At 36.9% G+C, this 16,440-nt stretch overlaps 2 protein-coding genes across 12 annotated transcripts in view; one reads left to right on the forward strand and one right to left on the reverse strand.

Annotated features, from left to right (window-relative positions):
* Positions 1 to 1,119: 1,119 nt before the first annotated feature.
* rubcnl (rubicon like autophagy enhancer) lies at positions 1,120 to 9,350 on the reverse strand. 4 transcript variants are annotated; one of them, XR_014607536.1, is made up of 12 exons: positions 9,267 to 9,350; positions 6,743 to 7,375; positions 5,374 to 5,542; positions 4,444 to 4,498; positions 4,171 to 4,357; positions 3,895 to 4,019; positions 3,084 to 3,148; positions 2,755 to 2,993; positions 2,576 to 2,637; positions 2,253 to 2,406; positions 1,919 to 2,034; positions 1,120 to 1,719 (listed from the first exon to the last, which is right to left on the reverse strand). XR_014607536.1 is itself a non-coding variant. In XM_084122819.1 (12 exons), the coding sequence occupies exons 1-12, from the start codon at positions 9,333 to 9,335 to the stop codon at positions 1,613 to 1,615; spliced, it is 1,902 nt and encodes a 633-aa protein (XP_083978945.1). In that variant the 5' UTR covers positions 9,336 to 9,350; the 3' UTR covers positions 1,120 to 1,612. The 4 variants fall into 4 exon arrangements, 3 of the variants coding, with proteins under 3 accessions (XP_083978945.1, XP_083978944.1, XP_083978946.1); XM_084122819.1 differs by having other exon boundaries at positions 1,919 to 2,009; positions 4,225 to 4,357; XM_084122818.1 differs by having other exon boundaries at positions 1,919 to 2,009.
* A 1,034-nt stretch (positions 9,351 to 10,384) lies between these two features.
* The window catches only part of lrch1 (leucine-rich repeats and calponin homology (CH) domain containing 1), a 44,910-nt gene continuing 38,854 nt past the window's right edge, over positions 10,385 to 16,440 (forward strand). For 7 of the 8 annotated variants that reach the window (XM_084122808.1, XM_084122811.1, XM_084122807.1 and 4 more), the window contains exon 1: positions 10,389 to 10,752. In XM_084122808.1, the coding sequence (XP_083978934.1) occupies positions 10,524 to 10,752 (229 nt within the window). In that variant the 5' untranslated portion in view covers positions 10,389 to 10,523. Of the gene's footprint in view, positions 10,753 to 16,440 lie in introns of all 8 variants that reach the window. The other variant, XM_084122804.1, reaches the window with a different exon arrangement.

Below are 16,440 nucleotides of genomic sequence, written 5' to 3' on the forward strand. Positions count from 1 at the left end.
TTTTATTTTGTGAATTAACATTTTTCTTGATAACTTATTTATTATAATCATAAAACAGTGCCATTGATATGAACGAGAATGCTAAATTGTCTATAAATTATGTATTTAAAAATGAATCATTGTAGAATGTTTATAATCCCAAACTAAGAAGTAAAAACGCGAATGTACAATGAAAACCCACAAGAAATCCAAGAACACAAAATGTTCATGTTGTCTGTCTTGTCACTTGTCAGCTGTTTGTGGGCGCTGTAAGTTAAATTTCGCCAAAGACTTGACTTTGGTTTCGCACACATACCGCTGTAACTTGTCTGTAGCCTTAAGGCTATTTATACCTTAATGCTAACGTTAGCGCTGCGCGTCTGTTTCTGAATACAGTAACGTTACTGTCTTGTTTCGTAAAGGATAAAGCATTTGAAATAAGCAACTATAACCGAGAATTATATCGCTTGTTAAAATAGCAGTTTTAATGTGAGCACGAGAAGGCGTCGTAAAAGAAAACATTTTTTTTCTGATATTCTAAACAATCCGAGTAATTCGTATGATATGGAAAAAAACACTAAGCAACAGTACCGATTTTATTAATGTTAGCGAGTTATATGAAGAAATGTAGTGACAAGTCAGAAAGGCTTCAGTGCGTTAGGTGACGTATGTCAGGATGGCCGAGCGGTCTAAGGCGCCAGACTCAAGGTTCAGTCCTTCCTGTGAAGCGGGATTTCTGGTCTCCGAATGGAGGCGTGGGTTCGAATCCCACTTCTGACAATACTTTTCTATTTCATTTAAAAAATAATAGGATGTTTGTCTCAATAAATGTCTACAGACTATTGTTTACCCTTTATCCAGACTTTAAATCTTAAACATATATAAAACTGAGAAATATTCATTCAGTTAATATTAGCCTTAATAATATGAATTAGACAACGATTTAAATAAACCTAAACCATTTCAATATTTACACATTAAATACATTTTGTAACAAGCAAATATCAATATATATCAGTCTTTCAAGTAATGATGACTGCTCCACAGTTGAGCAGTAATTTTGGCAATCAATTTGCCCCAAGTAAAACTTTATAAAAAAGTTAGTGTGCTTGTTTGCCAAGAAAACAACAGTGTCAAATCAGCATTTGCAAGTGAGCAATTTTATTTAAAAATGTAAAAATATATATATATATATATTCAACACAGAATGCATTTAAATACAATACCCAATTGTAGATTGAAATTTGACTAAATTATCAACTGAAGGGGTGTTGAGTGAGAACATTTTGTATCTTGTCAGGGAAGAAAAATAAATGTGCAAAGATTAATTTTAATGTCCAAATTTCAGCTGTGTGTTTTTAAATTCAAGTGATCACATTTTCTGACACATTAATTAATCCTGATTCTGTGTAACCATAAAAAATATGATCAGAGGTGGTCTCTTGTGTAATGCGTTACTTAATGGAAATACTATGTAAAACATCAACAGCACAGATATGAAAAAGCCATTCATATGTTATTTACACAATGATATCAGTAGCCTTTCAAGTAGGCATTTTGAACCGTTCAAGAACTCTGAAGACCTGAAAATTGTTGCATGCAACTTTAAAATGCAGCAAGGGACATGTGGATTTCATAAACTGATGATCTCTTCCTGGATTTTCTTTCGTTTCTGGAGTCTGGCACATTTGGGACACGATTCATCACGGAAACATGAGATGTGGAAACAGGCTCTGCAATCTAAAAAAAAAAAAAAATCCAAGGTACAAGGCAACTGTCATTTCATGAAATGCAGGAATGGCCTTATACAGCTTGAATTATTGAGTTCTCTTCTTACACTGACTGCTAAAGCATATTAACCCAAGTTGGACAGAAACATTGTTTTGAGTTATTTTGAAAACAGAGTGTTGGAAATGCTTTTAGTATGTTGATGTCTGACCTTGGCAGCGTGTGCAGGTGTCTCTCTGAAAAGGGAAAAGCACTTCTTTCCCATGACAGAACTCACAGATAAAACCTTTGGCCTGACACAGCTGAAGATTGTAAGAGAGATGGTGACTGTTGAGATTTATACAAAGATAGTACATAACAGTAAGTGCGTAATGATCTACATTGTTCATTGTAAAACTTTTTTCTTTCTGTATAGTGTTCCACAGATACGTTGTTTATATATAAACAATGTTAGACCACGACTGTGATCATAGAATCCTATAATCACGCATGAACACATTTACATGAATTGACTTTGTAGGCATCTAAATAATAGCTGGACAAACCTCACAAAGGTCTGTGTGAGCAACTGCAGACTGCAGCAAGGCTTTTGCAATGGTACAGAGCTGACCCTTTTTCACCCTGATGAGATCATCCATGGAAAAGAAGTGGAGTTCCTGCATCAGGTGAGCAGGAAGTTGTTCAAACTCTTCAAGGACTCTGGTTAGAGAAACAGGGGTCAACAAAGAAAAACCTACTCACTACATACCCAGCTTTCGTAAAGAAACATCATATCCTGATTGTTTATGGCACTGCCAATAATGTCCATTATGAATTCTCTATACCGAAACTGGCCAGAAACAAGAGTGCTAGAGAAGAGACAAATCACCCAGCTGATAGTCTGCATGTACTCAGAAGCTTTTTGATGGATATTAGTTGCTCCTGTAGTTCCTAAAGTAAATGAGAGAACATAATTAATATTACAGGATGTAACCTGATTGACCTGATATCACCCCGGCAAAAGACATACAGATACTCTACAAAAACAGGGCAGAATGAAACACTCACTCTGAAACGCTGTAGCTCTTTGGCCTGGCTGTACAGATTTTTGGCCACACTTGTAAGTTTGAAAAGCGGTTGCTGCCATATAGAGTCCAGTAACTGTTTTGAAAAATTGCAGACCGGATACCGTGCAAAATCCCAGTTATTCAGAACCCGACCTGGAATCACTGATTCCAAACCACCGTGGCAGCCATCACAAAAGTATTTTCCCAGGTAGTCACAATAGCGCAATTTCTTCATATACCCTTGGGAGAGAGGAATATTCAAGGTTTAATGTCACAGGACTAAAAGTTTTGGATCACATGAATCATATTAAGAGCAGCTTCATTACTCACTGGGCTCGACTTCAGTACCACAACCTGCACACAGGAAGTACTGGGAAGTGATGACATCACTGCGCCTGAAAACATATTTATATGAAATGCGCTTAATTCTATTGAATGTGCACTTGTAGTCTACTTCAAATCTTAAAAGTGTATTTTTATTAAGTTGCAGATAATATAATAATAGTGAAAGACCACTTAATTGTACTAAGAGTAGCCAACACTTTCATGACTGTTTCACACTTTTAAATAAGTGTACTTTGTAACCATTTAAATAACTAAATCACATGTAAAGTACTTGATTTTATTTGAACTGAATGTGTGTTATTCGGTATTACATTTACAGTATTTTAAATGTACTAACTTCATCAATTACAAATATATTTAAATTCATGACAATCAAGTTTCAATAGAAATGACATCAAATTCTAGTTGACCATAAATGCTTTCATATTTCAAAGACAATAGAAGTAACTATGAAACTACATATAAAGATGTACTTGAGTCTTACTACAAAATATTTGTTGCAGTTAAAGGAATAGTTCATCCAAAAATGAAGATTCTGTCATTATTTTGTTACCTTCAAGTTGTTCCAAAGCTGTATGAATGATTTTTTTCTGCTGAACACAAAAGCAGATATATTAACTGTTTGAATACCCATATTCTTCCAAATATCTTCTTTTGTGTTCAGCACAAAATAGAAATTCATACAGGTTTGGAACAACTCGAGGATGACCGAATTTTAATTTTGGGTGAACTATCTCTTTAAGTGTCTGAATAATTGTAGAAACTCTGTTAATGTGTATATGGTGGTCTTGCTCACCTGTGTGTTGGCTGGACGCAGAGGATGATTTGAAATCTGGGTGGAGCCCAGGTTAATGATCCTCTCATTCTGGTCTTCTGCTTGATCTCTTCAGTTAGACTGATCCTGTCCTCTGCCAAAGCGACCTGCAGAAAAAAACAGTTAGAATTGATCAATTAATTGAGAATATATGTCCGTCCTTAAAACAGTTATATGTGTGTACAGTATGTGGAATAGAAAGAGAGGTAGGTGTGTGTGTGTGTGTGCGTGTATGTGTGTGTGTGTGTGTGGCTGCACCTGCGTGTTCTCAGTGCATGAATGTGTGTGTTGTTTATGCGTAACCATTCTCACTTCCTGCAGAGCAGAGTTGAGGTTGACAGGGTTTTGCAGTAGCTCAGAGGGGAACCACTGCTTCCTGAACTCTGACACCAAATGGTGGGCTAAATCTTCAGCAGACCACTGCATTCTATAGCTCTGGAGACAACTGGGAATAAAACAATTATGTCTGGAACTTGTGCATAAAAAAATGTAAACATGATTACATGAACTTGTGCATGTAGAATTCAGTACCTCTGAAATGAAGCCAGGGAGTATCTGTTTGAAGACAGCTGGGAGGCGCTGTCATCTGACAGAGAAACACAAGATTTTTTCTTTAAATTTGCTTCAGAATATATATATATATATATATTTTTAACTATTAAACAATCTGCATGGTGGGGTGACATGCTTTTGCATTATGCAACAATTTATTTGTAACTGGCTAGCGGTTTACAATAGGGTTTTATACTTCAACATTATGTAATAGCTACAATTAAATAACACAAAACGATGTTTGCACAGCATTTATTAATCTTGATAAATGTTAATTTCTTAATATACTCATTTATTTTTTTTGCGATAATGATTGGCTGATTGTACATTATCCTGCTTATTACATGACATGAAATATTGATTTGAGTTTAAATTATTTAATAATTTTACCTTTGTATTATCTTAAAGCTTCCGCTGAGAAAAATAGTACAATGTACTAAATAATCAGCCAAACAGGGCAACAGCACACAGTAAATACTTAATAGTTTTATGGTAAAAGACCTACTAAAATGGAGTCTTCTGAGGTGATTTCCACTACAGTCAATAACTGAGACACAAGACCAGTTGTGTTGTGAAAGTGAGAGTATTACGAGAGACTATAGCACCAGTTAACATTATTTAACTATAAAACAGTATATTTTTAAGTCACTAAATTAATAAATGCTGTGAAAATATTTTTCATTGTTAGTTAAATGACACCTATTCATTAATGTTAAGAGTTTGAACATTATTGTAAAATGTTACTTATAATTGTGAAGTAAATACTTATTTCAGCAAAATACAGCCTGCAGAATACAGTACTGTTGACCAGCAGTTTTAAAGAGACCAGGTCAGCATTATCTGATCTTCGTCAGGACCACATTACATGCGGATGGCACAGGATTTTGTTGCAACACAATCCGATCTTACCCTCAAACCCGCTGTCAAAGGAAGAGAACGAGTCTGTTTTTGAAGAATTGTGTGTTTCACATCTGTCTTGATGTGGATGTGTGTTTTTTAACTGCTGCAGACACACAACCCATTTCACAGCCTCCAGAACTTCCAGCACCATATCCACAACTACAAAATGAGCATTTTCCTGCAGACAAAAAACAATAAAATACATATTTTATGCTATAGGCTCTGAAGATGCAAATGCTCAGGAAGTTTTTGAATGACTTTACATATTATGTTACCAATAAAAAAAAAATATTATTAAGGAATAATAAGTAAATGAACAGTATAGTCTTAAAAATGGCTTGCAAAAATGATGCACTATTGATGACCTATTATGCAAAATTCACTTTTACATGGTGTTTGAACATAAATGTGTGTCAGCAGTGTGTGCACAACCACCCTATAATGGTAAAAATCCACCCACTCCTAAATTTGTATCCCCATAAATCAAAAGCAGTGTCTCAGAATAAGCATTTGCAGATTCTAGCATGCTATGCTTAGGCCCCGCCCACTATTGCTAAGGGACTCTGCTCTATTAGCATAGATGTGCCCTCAGTGAGCTGTACACAGTCCTCCATGTTTATCTCATCGCCAGAGCATTTACTGTAACAGCAGCATTCAAGTAAGAAATGTATTATAAGTCACTAAAGTTAATTCAATCAAGAACACAGTAATTTTCTGTTTTTCTTTTGTTGTTTGATTCATATTAACAGCATAGCAGTAGGTAGGCTGCTGTATATTACGCTGCTGTCACTATAATACACAGATCTAATATAGCCTACAGATGTGATTTCTTCACTTGCTGCTACGTTCACAGACATAACTGACTGTGTTTATGTGGACTTTGTGTGTATTTGACATTTTAAGCGCAATAAGACGTGAAAGAGAACTTAGTTTAACAGCTTTCTGTGCGCGTGCTTCATATGTGTGTGCTCAGAAAACCAATTATCAGTAGTTCAAACTGATATGGCTTTAAAACGCAGGCAGATAGTAAACTTTCATGATAATAATGTCACGTGAGCGTGACTGCGATAAAGATGCTAATTATCAAAACCAAACATATGTTTTAGTTTTTGGCAGAGTCTCTGAGGCATGAGCTGTACAGGCTCCGCCCTCTTCTGGAAAGCAGGGTGGGGAGCAGCATTTAAAGATGCATGCACAAAAACAGTATATTTTTCCTTCCACTTGAAAATGGGCATTTACACCATGGTGTCATAAATGATTTGTGGGGTATTTTGAGATGAAACTTCACAGAAGAGACTTATATTAGCTACATCTTGTAAAAAGGGGCATGGTCCCATTTAAATTAAATTCAATGAATAATTTTTTACAGCATACCTACCTGGTCCAAACTGTAGATGTCTTCAGTGGCGTGTACATCAACACATGATCCACATTTCTTAGCTTGGTCTGAGCTCCTCTGCCTGGATGCTGGTAGAATGTCAGAGCAGGCCCTTCTTTTAGTCTTTGACTGGAAATCCTCATGTAACCGTCCAGACACTAAAGACTGACTGTGAAGCTGAGTGTCCTGAGAGACAGGTGAAATTCCTCGCCCATGATTACCTGTGAGGAACTGTGTCTGTCCTGAAGAGCCATTGGGTGAATCATTGAGATCAAGGTCTCTCTCTTTCTCTGAGCGACTGAATCTATGTGCACTTGAATCGTTGGATTTCGTCATTGGAGAGATGGATAGTTCCCATATTGGTGGTGTCAAAGACAGATCAGACGTTTTTTCTGTCTCTGTGTTATGTCTCTTGCGGGATATGACAGGGCTGCTCCGGGGTAGATGGTACTGTTCCTCATGGTCGAGCAGGTCTGAATCCCGTTCATCGCACATCTTCAGTCCACTTTCATCGATATCATCATCATCATCATTAGTGCTGTCAGAGGAATTCTCATTTAAATCAGAATTCACTAACCAGTTAACAAAGTGCAGCTTTCTGACCATACTGCTGCTGCTACTACCAGCATTTGCCTGGAGGAAGAGAGAGGACATGACACTACCAGGGAAATGGGAAATATTTTTGATTAATCGTTAATGGAGCGTTTCATAGTGTTTGAACTTAGACTCAAATAAAGAAATGCGGTCAGTGCTTAACTCAAGGAGTTCAGTGAAATTGGCAATATTCACATAGGCTATTCGAACTTCCCTATTCTTGAGCTAAACGTTGTTAAAACACAAACGACACCTATCACAACCTAGACAACGAGCTACAACCCAATTCTCATCAAAAAGAGCTTTATAATATTAATTTGTCTCTAAAGACGAATGAGAGACAAGTCCAAATAAGGGGCCGTCTGCAAAGTGCAAATCCCAAAACCCTTCTGCACATTTTATATTATTATATTCAATAGCTTCACTGTGACACACTGTACTGTCACCAAATTCAGTTCACACATCACTGCTCTCCTGCTGGTTATACTACATTACTTAGTTTGATAAAAAAAATGCATAATTTTTATGATTATTTATTATGAAATAAAATCAGTAACTTCACCCTTTTTAGAAAAAAATATTAAATAACTTCACACTGTTATACAGTGTAATGCCATCAAATTCAGTAAGCAAATATATTGCAAAAGCTGCATACAGTACCAATATAATTTGTGTAAAGAATAGGCCTACTTATTTTTTATGTGCAATTACTTCCCAAACTAAGTGCTGTAGGCCTATAACCAACATTAGAGCAGTGATGTGTGAACTAAATTTGGTGTGTTACAGTGAAGTTATTGAATATTTTTCATAATATAAAATGTGCAAAAGCAGTGTAGTATGACCAGTGGGTCACCATTGATGTGTAAACTGAATTGGGTGGCACTACAGTTTGTAACATTGAAGTTAATGACTATTTTGTATTTTTGACTGTGAGTTGATGCTGTAGTCGTTTTTGGGTTATATTGCACTTTGCAGACGGTCCCTTTGAACTTTCTCTCAGCCGGCTGCTCATAGAGATCCATTTAGCCTATATTATACAAGCTTGTTGTGATGAGAATTGGGTTGTAGCTCGTTGTCTAGGTTACTGTGATTGTAAATAGGTGTTTAGTGTTTTAAGCCCCCAGAGGCGCCTTCCAGGCAGCGAGGGGATGGGTAGGTTTAAGGTTGAGGGTAGGGTTAGCTGCCTCTAAGGAGCCATTGGGGGCTTAAAACACCATCGAGCTTGTAAATAGGTGTCGTTTGAGTTTTAACAACGTTTAGCTCAAGAATATTGATCCGGGGAGTTCGAATAGCCTATGTGAATACGGCCAACTTCATTAACGTACGGAGCTCTGTCTGAAACACTGCCAGCGGGACATTAAACAGGAAGTGTCTGTCCGAGCTCAAAACAGGTTTTGCGTGGGAACGCAAATATCTTTGCGAGGGAACGCAAAAGTTTTGCGTGGGAACGCAAATATCTTTGCGAGGGAATGCAAAAGTTTTGCGTGGGAAGTGGGAACGCAAATAACTTTGCGAGGGAACGCAAAAGTTTTGCGAGGGAACGCAAAGTTTCTCGGGGGAACGCAAAAGTTTTGCGAGGGAACGCAAAAGATTTGGAAAAAATTTTTTTCCCAACCTAAAAATATTTCCACCACCACGTCCCTTTAGGGGCTCCGCAGAAACATCACTGGACCCCATTGACTTTCATTGTATGGACAGAAATATATATATATATATCTTCTTGTTTTCCTCAGAAGAAAGAAAGTCATACAGGTTTGGAATGTAAATTACAGTCATTTGAAATTTTGGCTGAACGATCAAAACTGCACAAGTTTGTCTGTAATTTGTATTGGAGCAAGCATGTTTCTCAATGATTCTGACCGACAGCTTAGGGTAAACAGTTCTATGTGATATGCGATCTAACAAAGAAATGAAAACCAGTAAAACTCACCATATTTTGTTCGTGAAAATAGGAGAAAAGTTGTTGCTTTCGTTTATGATATGATCTGATTCGTCTCATGCAGTTTCACTTCCTTGGTCTGTAAATACATTATAAGCCAGTGTAGGCCTACTATTTCTTTAGAAAAGCAGAACAGCTTGATTAGATCACTAATCTAATGGGGAAAATTAGAATATGATTGTTTAAATGTTCTTAATTATGTTTTGTGTCTAATGTTTTGCTTGTCTAATTTTTTTTAAAATTTGGTTACACTTTATTTTACATTGTAATTATACATTTAAGTACCGAGTAATATTAATTAAGTACTTTAGGGTTAGAGGTTAGGATTAGGTTTGGTTTAGGGTTAGTTGCATGTAATTATGCATAACTATAGTTGACTACAACTACTGTACATGTAGGATGTGTAACAAGGACATTAAAATAAAGTGTTACCTAAAATTTCCTTTATATGTGTTCTTGTAAAGTCAGTCATTAGCCTTAGTACACTTGCATGAAGTCAGGCATATTGTATATTTTTCACATTAAACATAAATTATAATAAATTAAATATTTTTGGAGTTCACTTGTACAAACACTTTCAGAATGTTCTCCTTAAATCTGGTCTAGCCTACTCATAAAAATGTTAACCTATTTATTTCTATGAGTAGCCTACCATTTATGACCATATTTATATTTTGTAATCTGAAGCATCTAAACATAATTATTGATATAGTGTGTCCTGCATAATAAAATAATATTATAATCTATAATATTACAATATAACAGTGCATATTATAACACTCTCATTTTACTGTCCACTAATTATTTTTTTTCTAATTATGAGTTTTAACAGTATATTTAGAATATATATATATATATATATATATATATATATATATATATATATATATATATTACACTGTGGGTAAATAGAGAGCATGCATATGTGTATTTAATAATATTTCATAGTGTTTATTTCATGAATTTCAAAAGGTTAAGAGGTTTAATATTTTATAAGAATCTCCATCTAGTAAAGTAGTAACCATCGCTATTTGTGAACGTACAGCAGATGGCGCTGTAGTAAAGGCCAGTAAACGTTATTGGCACGAGCTCAGATCCATAAACAAACTGCGCAGACGCGTTATGGACAGTCAGACAGCGCACTAGGAGGAAATTCACCCACTGCATGTTGAGACCAGCACATTTTCTTTAGGATATAGCGATCGCAGAGCCTTTCCACGAGCTTTTTTTTTTCCCGACGGGGAGAATATGGCGACGCTGGGACCGGAGCCCCGTCCTCATTCCCAGCTGACTTCTGCCGCATTACAGTCGAACCTGAACGGACTGGGCTCCAACACGAACCTGCCTCTCAGCCGGGGCTTGGAGAGAGCTCTGGAGGATGCGGCGAACTCTGGATTTATGAACCTCAGCTCAAGAAAACTGAAAGAATTCCCTCGGACAGCAACAAATTACGACCTAACGGATACGGTTGAAGCAGGTAAAGTGAAGTGATGCTTTATTTGTGTTTAGCACGCTGTGCGCGCGCGCCTGCTCAGTCAGATGCTCTTGAGAATATAGTTTCAAATGGGAATGTTGCCCAATATGTCTTGTCGCATTTTGACCCATTATGTGTTGGCTGTTAAAAACTTTAATTATACACATATTACTCAGATGAAAGCAGATGAAACGTCTCCACCAGCATGCATACAATGTTACAGACGACGAGACGAGTATGTTGTTGCGGACAGGACAGTGTCATGGGCCGGGATAAAGATGTGGGCCACTTCAGTTGTGTCCAGATGCATTACAAACGCCCAGAAAATAGCTTTGAGGATCTGTGGGATGAAAGTAGAGGATGTTGTTATTGTCGCGCGGGACTGACCATATACTTCCTATGACCAGCTTGTCCACATACTGATTACTATGGAAATCCCCTTACACTTATGACTGAAGATTTCATTTCCATGTTTGGAGATAAGTGCACACCAGTGCCTATGAAATGAAAACGAATGCATTTGTGGGTTATGTTTTGAAACCAGAACTCTGAAGGCTAATGGTCATTGGATCTGCAGGGATTAGGCTAGTTCTTTTGTTTACTATTGTATAGCGTAAATAATTAACTTTCAACCTATTGAAGTTGTCATTGAGGACACACTCGTGAGGAGACACTTGAGCTTCCTATAAAAATGTCCTGAATTAAAAAAAAAGAAGAATGCTTTGATTTGATGCTTTTATGTCTACTGCTTGTTATGATGATGACTACTTTAGTCATGCATCCATTCCAGAGGCGTATGACGTAGGGATCTCATTGAGTCGAATCTTTTGAATCTCTTAAGCAAAATGATTCACTCAGGTATTTCTGTACGGTACATCACTTTGTTTCTTTGTGTGGTGAATGTGGTGAATCTTTCACTTAACCAATTTGTTAAAGTCACCTCGAAATCAAAATCTATTTATTTTTATTGAATATTGCTCACTGTATTTAGTAAAATATATTTCTCTGTGCACATCATTATTATTTTTATTATTCATGGGCCTCCCTCCCAATTCTCTGTTGACCTGTTTACTAGCGTGAGGGCGGGACAATCTGTCACTCCCATGAGATCACAGCAGTAGTAAATGACAATGATTCAATGATCCAATCAAATCCTCCATTTTTAAACGCAACACACATTTTACAATGCAATCAACAACTGATGCATATAACCGAGTCTCCACCCTACATGTCCATTACACTTGTATGTAGTGTACTATATCACAATACGGAAGAAAAGATCTATCACTATCTCTGTTTCATTGCGACTTTAAGCGTCATCACTTTTCCCCACATATGACAATTACATAAATGTATCTTTATTTATTTATTTTAAATAAATATTAAATAATATTAAATAATATTTACTACTGGGCATGATTTTTATCTGGTCATAGAAAAAGACCACATTCTTTTCACAGACCATAGTCTAAATAAATGTACAGTTTCAATATACAAAATTTCAATATCATCCCCATATACTGATTGGCTTCATCTAGTGGTCAGATTTTTGGACCCCAATCGGAAATGACGCATATTGCGTCTTAAGGTTGTCCGTACGTCCAGACGCTAACCGTGCGTCGCCGTTTACATCGGGATATTGCCAACTGATTACAAATTCCATACAGGAGTAACTCTCTCTGCTCACGCATGTAAACGGGTTATTCCGAATGTTTCAGAAACCCAAACTGACCTTAACCCGACCATAACCCGATATTTGACAGCTTGTAAACATAGTCACTGTCTACTCTCCACGAATAAGCTGGTGTGTGGTGGGCGTTCTGGCACAATATGGCTGCTGTCGCATCATCCAGGTGGATGCTGCACATTGGTGGTGGTTGAGGAGATTCCCCCTTCCTTGTAAAGCGCTTTGAGTACCTAGAAAAGTGCTATATAAATGTAACAAATTATTATAGTGCCCTTACGACATTAATTGCCAGTTCAGCTGTCTAGTTAAGAGCCGCTTTGAGTCTCGTTAAGTGGCTGCATCTGAAATCGCATACTTTCCTACTATATCCTGGTGGATGCTGCACATTGGTGGTGGTTGAGGAGATTTCCCCCTTTAAAGCGCTTTAAGTGCAGAGAAAAGCGCTATATAAATGTAATGAATTATTATTATTATTATTATTATTACTATATAGTAGGTGAAAAACTGTATGTGACTAAAGTATAGGCTATGTACAAATTTACAGTACTCCTAAAAGAGTAGGCCAAAAGTACCCAGATGACCTAGCCTACTTGTTTCGTGAGATTCTGAAGTGTGCATACGGTGGACACTGTACTATCCCATGAGGCCACGGGAGAGGATTTGTGAATGGCAGTGAAGCGACGCAACTGACGCTGGTAGGTCACATGATAATGACAACATGGCGAATGTAGTATATCCAGATTACATTCATACTACACGCATTCATAGCCTACTATATAGAACATACTTTATCAGCGGTCATGAACTAATTACTTATTACCTACTCAAGAGAGAGTATGGAATTTCAGATGCAGCCAATGACTCATTTAGTACTAGGTCCCATCAATGATTTGCTCCCTTACAGTGCTTCAAAATAAACTGTGAACGAGTCAATGTATGGAGAACAGTTCATTCACTGGAAAGATTTGGTCACCACTAGTCATGAACGGCTGCGGGAAAAGCCAAGATGACAGTTGGGAATGTTCACTGAGTGGGAGATCTGCTTCCGTTCCCCATGAATTCCTCCGCACTCCCCTCAGCTCGGAGGCAGGAGAGCAGCTAAAATAGGAAACAGGAAAGGGTAGACCGTGGAAATGGCAAATTCCTTGCATTCTTGGAAGCTCTTCTGAAGTACTTTAATGCAGGAAATTATACTTTCAGTTCATTATGATATTTGGAATGTAAGAAGTGTTATTTAGTGACTAACAGCAAATCATTTTAGCTGTTTATGGTGTCACAGCTCACAAAGATGAAGTCATCCTTACGACTAGTAACGGTGAAGTTAGCACAAGATATTATTTACTGTCATTCTGCATCCTTATAGATATTTGAGATATGTTTCAAAGGGCCCCAAGATTTGTGACCTCAGTTAGTAGTGTGTGTTAGGACTCGTTCAGGTGTTCTGTGCCTGACTGTGCCACAGATGATTTCAGCTCCCATTTCTCCCCATAGCTCTGGATTCCTCAGAAGTTATGTGTTTTTTTTAACTGATTCAAGATATTTCAAGCTGGGACATGTTGCCCTCACAAACATACACACACTCTCTCTCCACCATTCAACATGAAGAAAGCCTCACAGAGTTTCACAAGTGGTGTTGGGTATTTTCCACTGCTAATAAAACCATGTGTGTACATTTTTGTTTTATGCATTTGTGGCCTTGAGCTCTGTTTTTAGGGAAGAAGATCCTTGTTGTTTGTTGTATCATTTCAAGAAGGAGTTTTCTGTAAATTCCAACCCAACTGAAAGTGAAAGCGCACAGTTTAATACCTGTTTTAAATGCACAGTAGTGTGTGTATATGTAATTGTATAAGTTTATCTTTAAAAACACTAATATTTTAATAACATTGTCAAAATTAATATTTATCAAATCTCAAAATCAATCATACTGTACATTATGTTGTTGATGCTTAAATTTGTAGCATTAAAATGTTTTGGGATTAGTTAGATTTGTTTTTAAAGAAATTATTTTATGCAGCAAGAGATCAAAAGTGACAGTAAAGACATTTATCATGCTGCAAAATATTCCTAATATTCCTTTTTTTTACAGCTGTCATTTGATTTTTTGCAATTAATTATATCTTTATTTTTGCACTACTTTATTTTTTATTTTGCAATTCTTTATTTTTGTTTGCAAAACAACTTTTTTTTTGCTCTATACTTTATTTTCTTTTGCAAACGTATGTGGCATTATATTGACATGGAAACGGTCTCTTCTTTACTCAAATTGTTGTGTTTTCTGTCAGCATTTGACTTTTTCCTCTCAAATGCTGAACTTACTGCTTATGTACAATGTGCACTTTGTGCAGTGTTTCCGTGACTGTACAAAGAATGCAAATAAGTACGCAATTGGTTGTCGGTTGCTAGGCTAAGCATCTAAAGTTTTAATATTGGTGAATCCTTAGTAAAAATGGCAAAAGTGTGACTGAGTTAACCAGCTGAACCGTGCAGTGGGGATCTATTGTTCAGTTCCATTGATAGCAAGGCACAGATCACATGCATCAGAAGAAGTTAACAGATCCATTCTGTGTTCTCCAACAGGATGCACTGTAGTTTAGAAAGGCAGCACAGGCCCACTCACAACGTGATTCAGTTTGGTCTGTTTTTGTTGCTTTTTGCAGCATGTGAGGTGGCGTGTGATCCACACACTCCTCTTCACATGCAAACACCTACATGCACTACATGTAACCTGTGATCATTCTCTCCTATAGAAGAGAGAGATGATGTTATGATGAAGCCATCCCCCCTCTCTCTCTTTTTCCCTCTCTCTCTCTCTCTCACCTCCTACTTCTTTCTGCTGTCAGCCCACACAATTACGTTACACATGAGCTCACACACATGCATACTAACCTTGTTACACAATATACACATTTTTGTTTCATTTTTGGGACACATACACAGAAACACAAACTTATACGACACACATACACACTCACAACACAAACCCTCTTCCACATGATAGCATTTTCATAAATGTGAGCATGCAAGCACAAATCCTCTCATTGACAAGCTCTCTGAGTCATGTATATTGTTGCGGATGGTCAGGGTTTAATTTTAGCGAGACAAATGCTAATAGGATAGAAGTATAGAGAGATAGTCTCAGAAAAGCATTTTGGCAGATAATCTCACATCCATATTTCTTTCTCTGTGGTACATGTATGTTAATGTTTTGGTGGGTGTATTATGAGATAAAACCCACACACATGTACACACTACTAGTGTACTAGTACTAGTAATAGGCTACTCCAACCCCCAAATATTGGAGTGCGTCTTATCTCTGGGCAACAACACTTTGGATAAACATTATGCATTAAAGATGCATTACATCAACACCTTTCATAGTGTTTGCTAATGCACCATGGAAACAACCTGTCACTCATTACAAAACTCAAACACTCACTGATAGAACCTGAATGGAAGATAGGAAAAAATGCATCTGCCACAAAGGGTCGACTCTTCTCTATTTTCAGGTGTCAGAGTCTCAGAGACTTGCAACACCCCTATATATAGTGTAAGCTAAAGAGGTAATGTTTTACAACAATGCACAAAATGAATTAAAACTTAATTAAAATGGTTGTAAAGGGTGGCTGCTGCTCACAACAAAAGTCTTTATTCAGAATATTTAACACTTGGAGATATCCAAGGAAACAAGGGCTTATATACACAGAAATAGATAATTAACAAAACTAGAAACAGGTGCGCAACTTAATCAGGAACCATGGAAACTAACAAAGAACGAGAACACAGGCAATCAGGATCCGGGAAAACGAAACCAAAACACAATGAAACTAAACATAGCCCTAACATTGGTTAAAAAAATAGAAAATAAAACACAAAGAAAATCTAGATTCCCACACAACAACTATTATTTTTATTGAAAAACATACGGAATCAGAATCTTGAATTAAACAATTTATTTTGCGATTCTGTAACAACACTCCTAGTTTCTGTTAATAAAAAAGTTTGAA

The sequence above is a fragment of the Abramis brama genome, assembly GCF_963993115.1.
Source record: "Abramis brama genome assembly, chromosome: 8".
Classification (NCBI taxonomy): Eukaryota; Metazoa; Chordata; class Actinopteri; order Cypriniformes; family Leuciscidae; genus Abramis; species Abramis brama.

Excerpts from the sequence above, each read along its gene's own strand:
- rubcnl (XM_084122818.1), bottom strand. The coding sequence starts at position 9,335 with ATGAGACGAATCAGATCATATCATAAACGAAAGCAACAACTTTTCTCC. Across the intron at positions 5,543-6,742 it reads ACATCTACAGTTTGGACCAG|GAAAATGCTCATTTTGTAGT; the intron begins GTAGGTATGCTG and ends TTTTGTCTGCAG. Across the intron at positions 4,358-4,443 it reads TCCCTGGCTTCATTTCAGAG|TTGTCTCCAGAGCTATAGAA; the intron begins GTACTGAATTCT and ends TTTTATTCCCAG.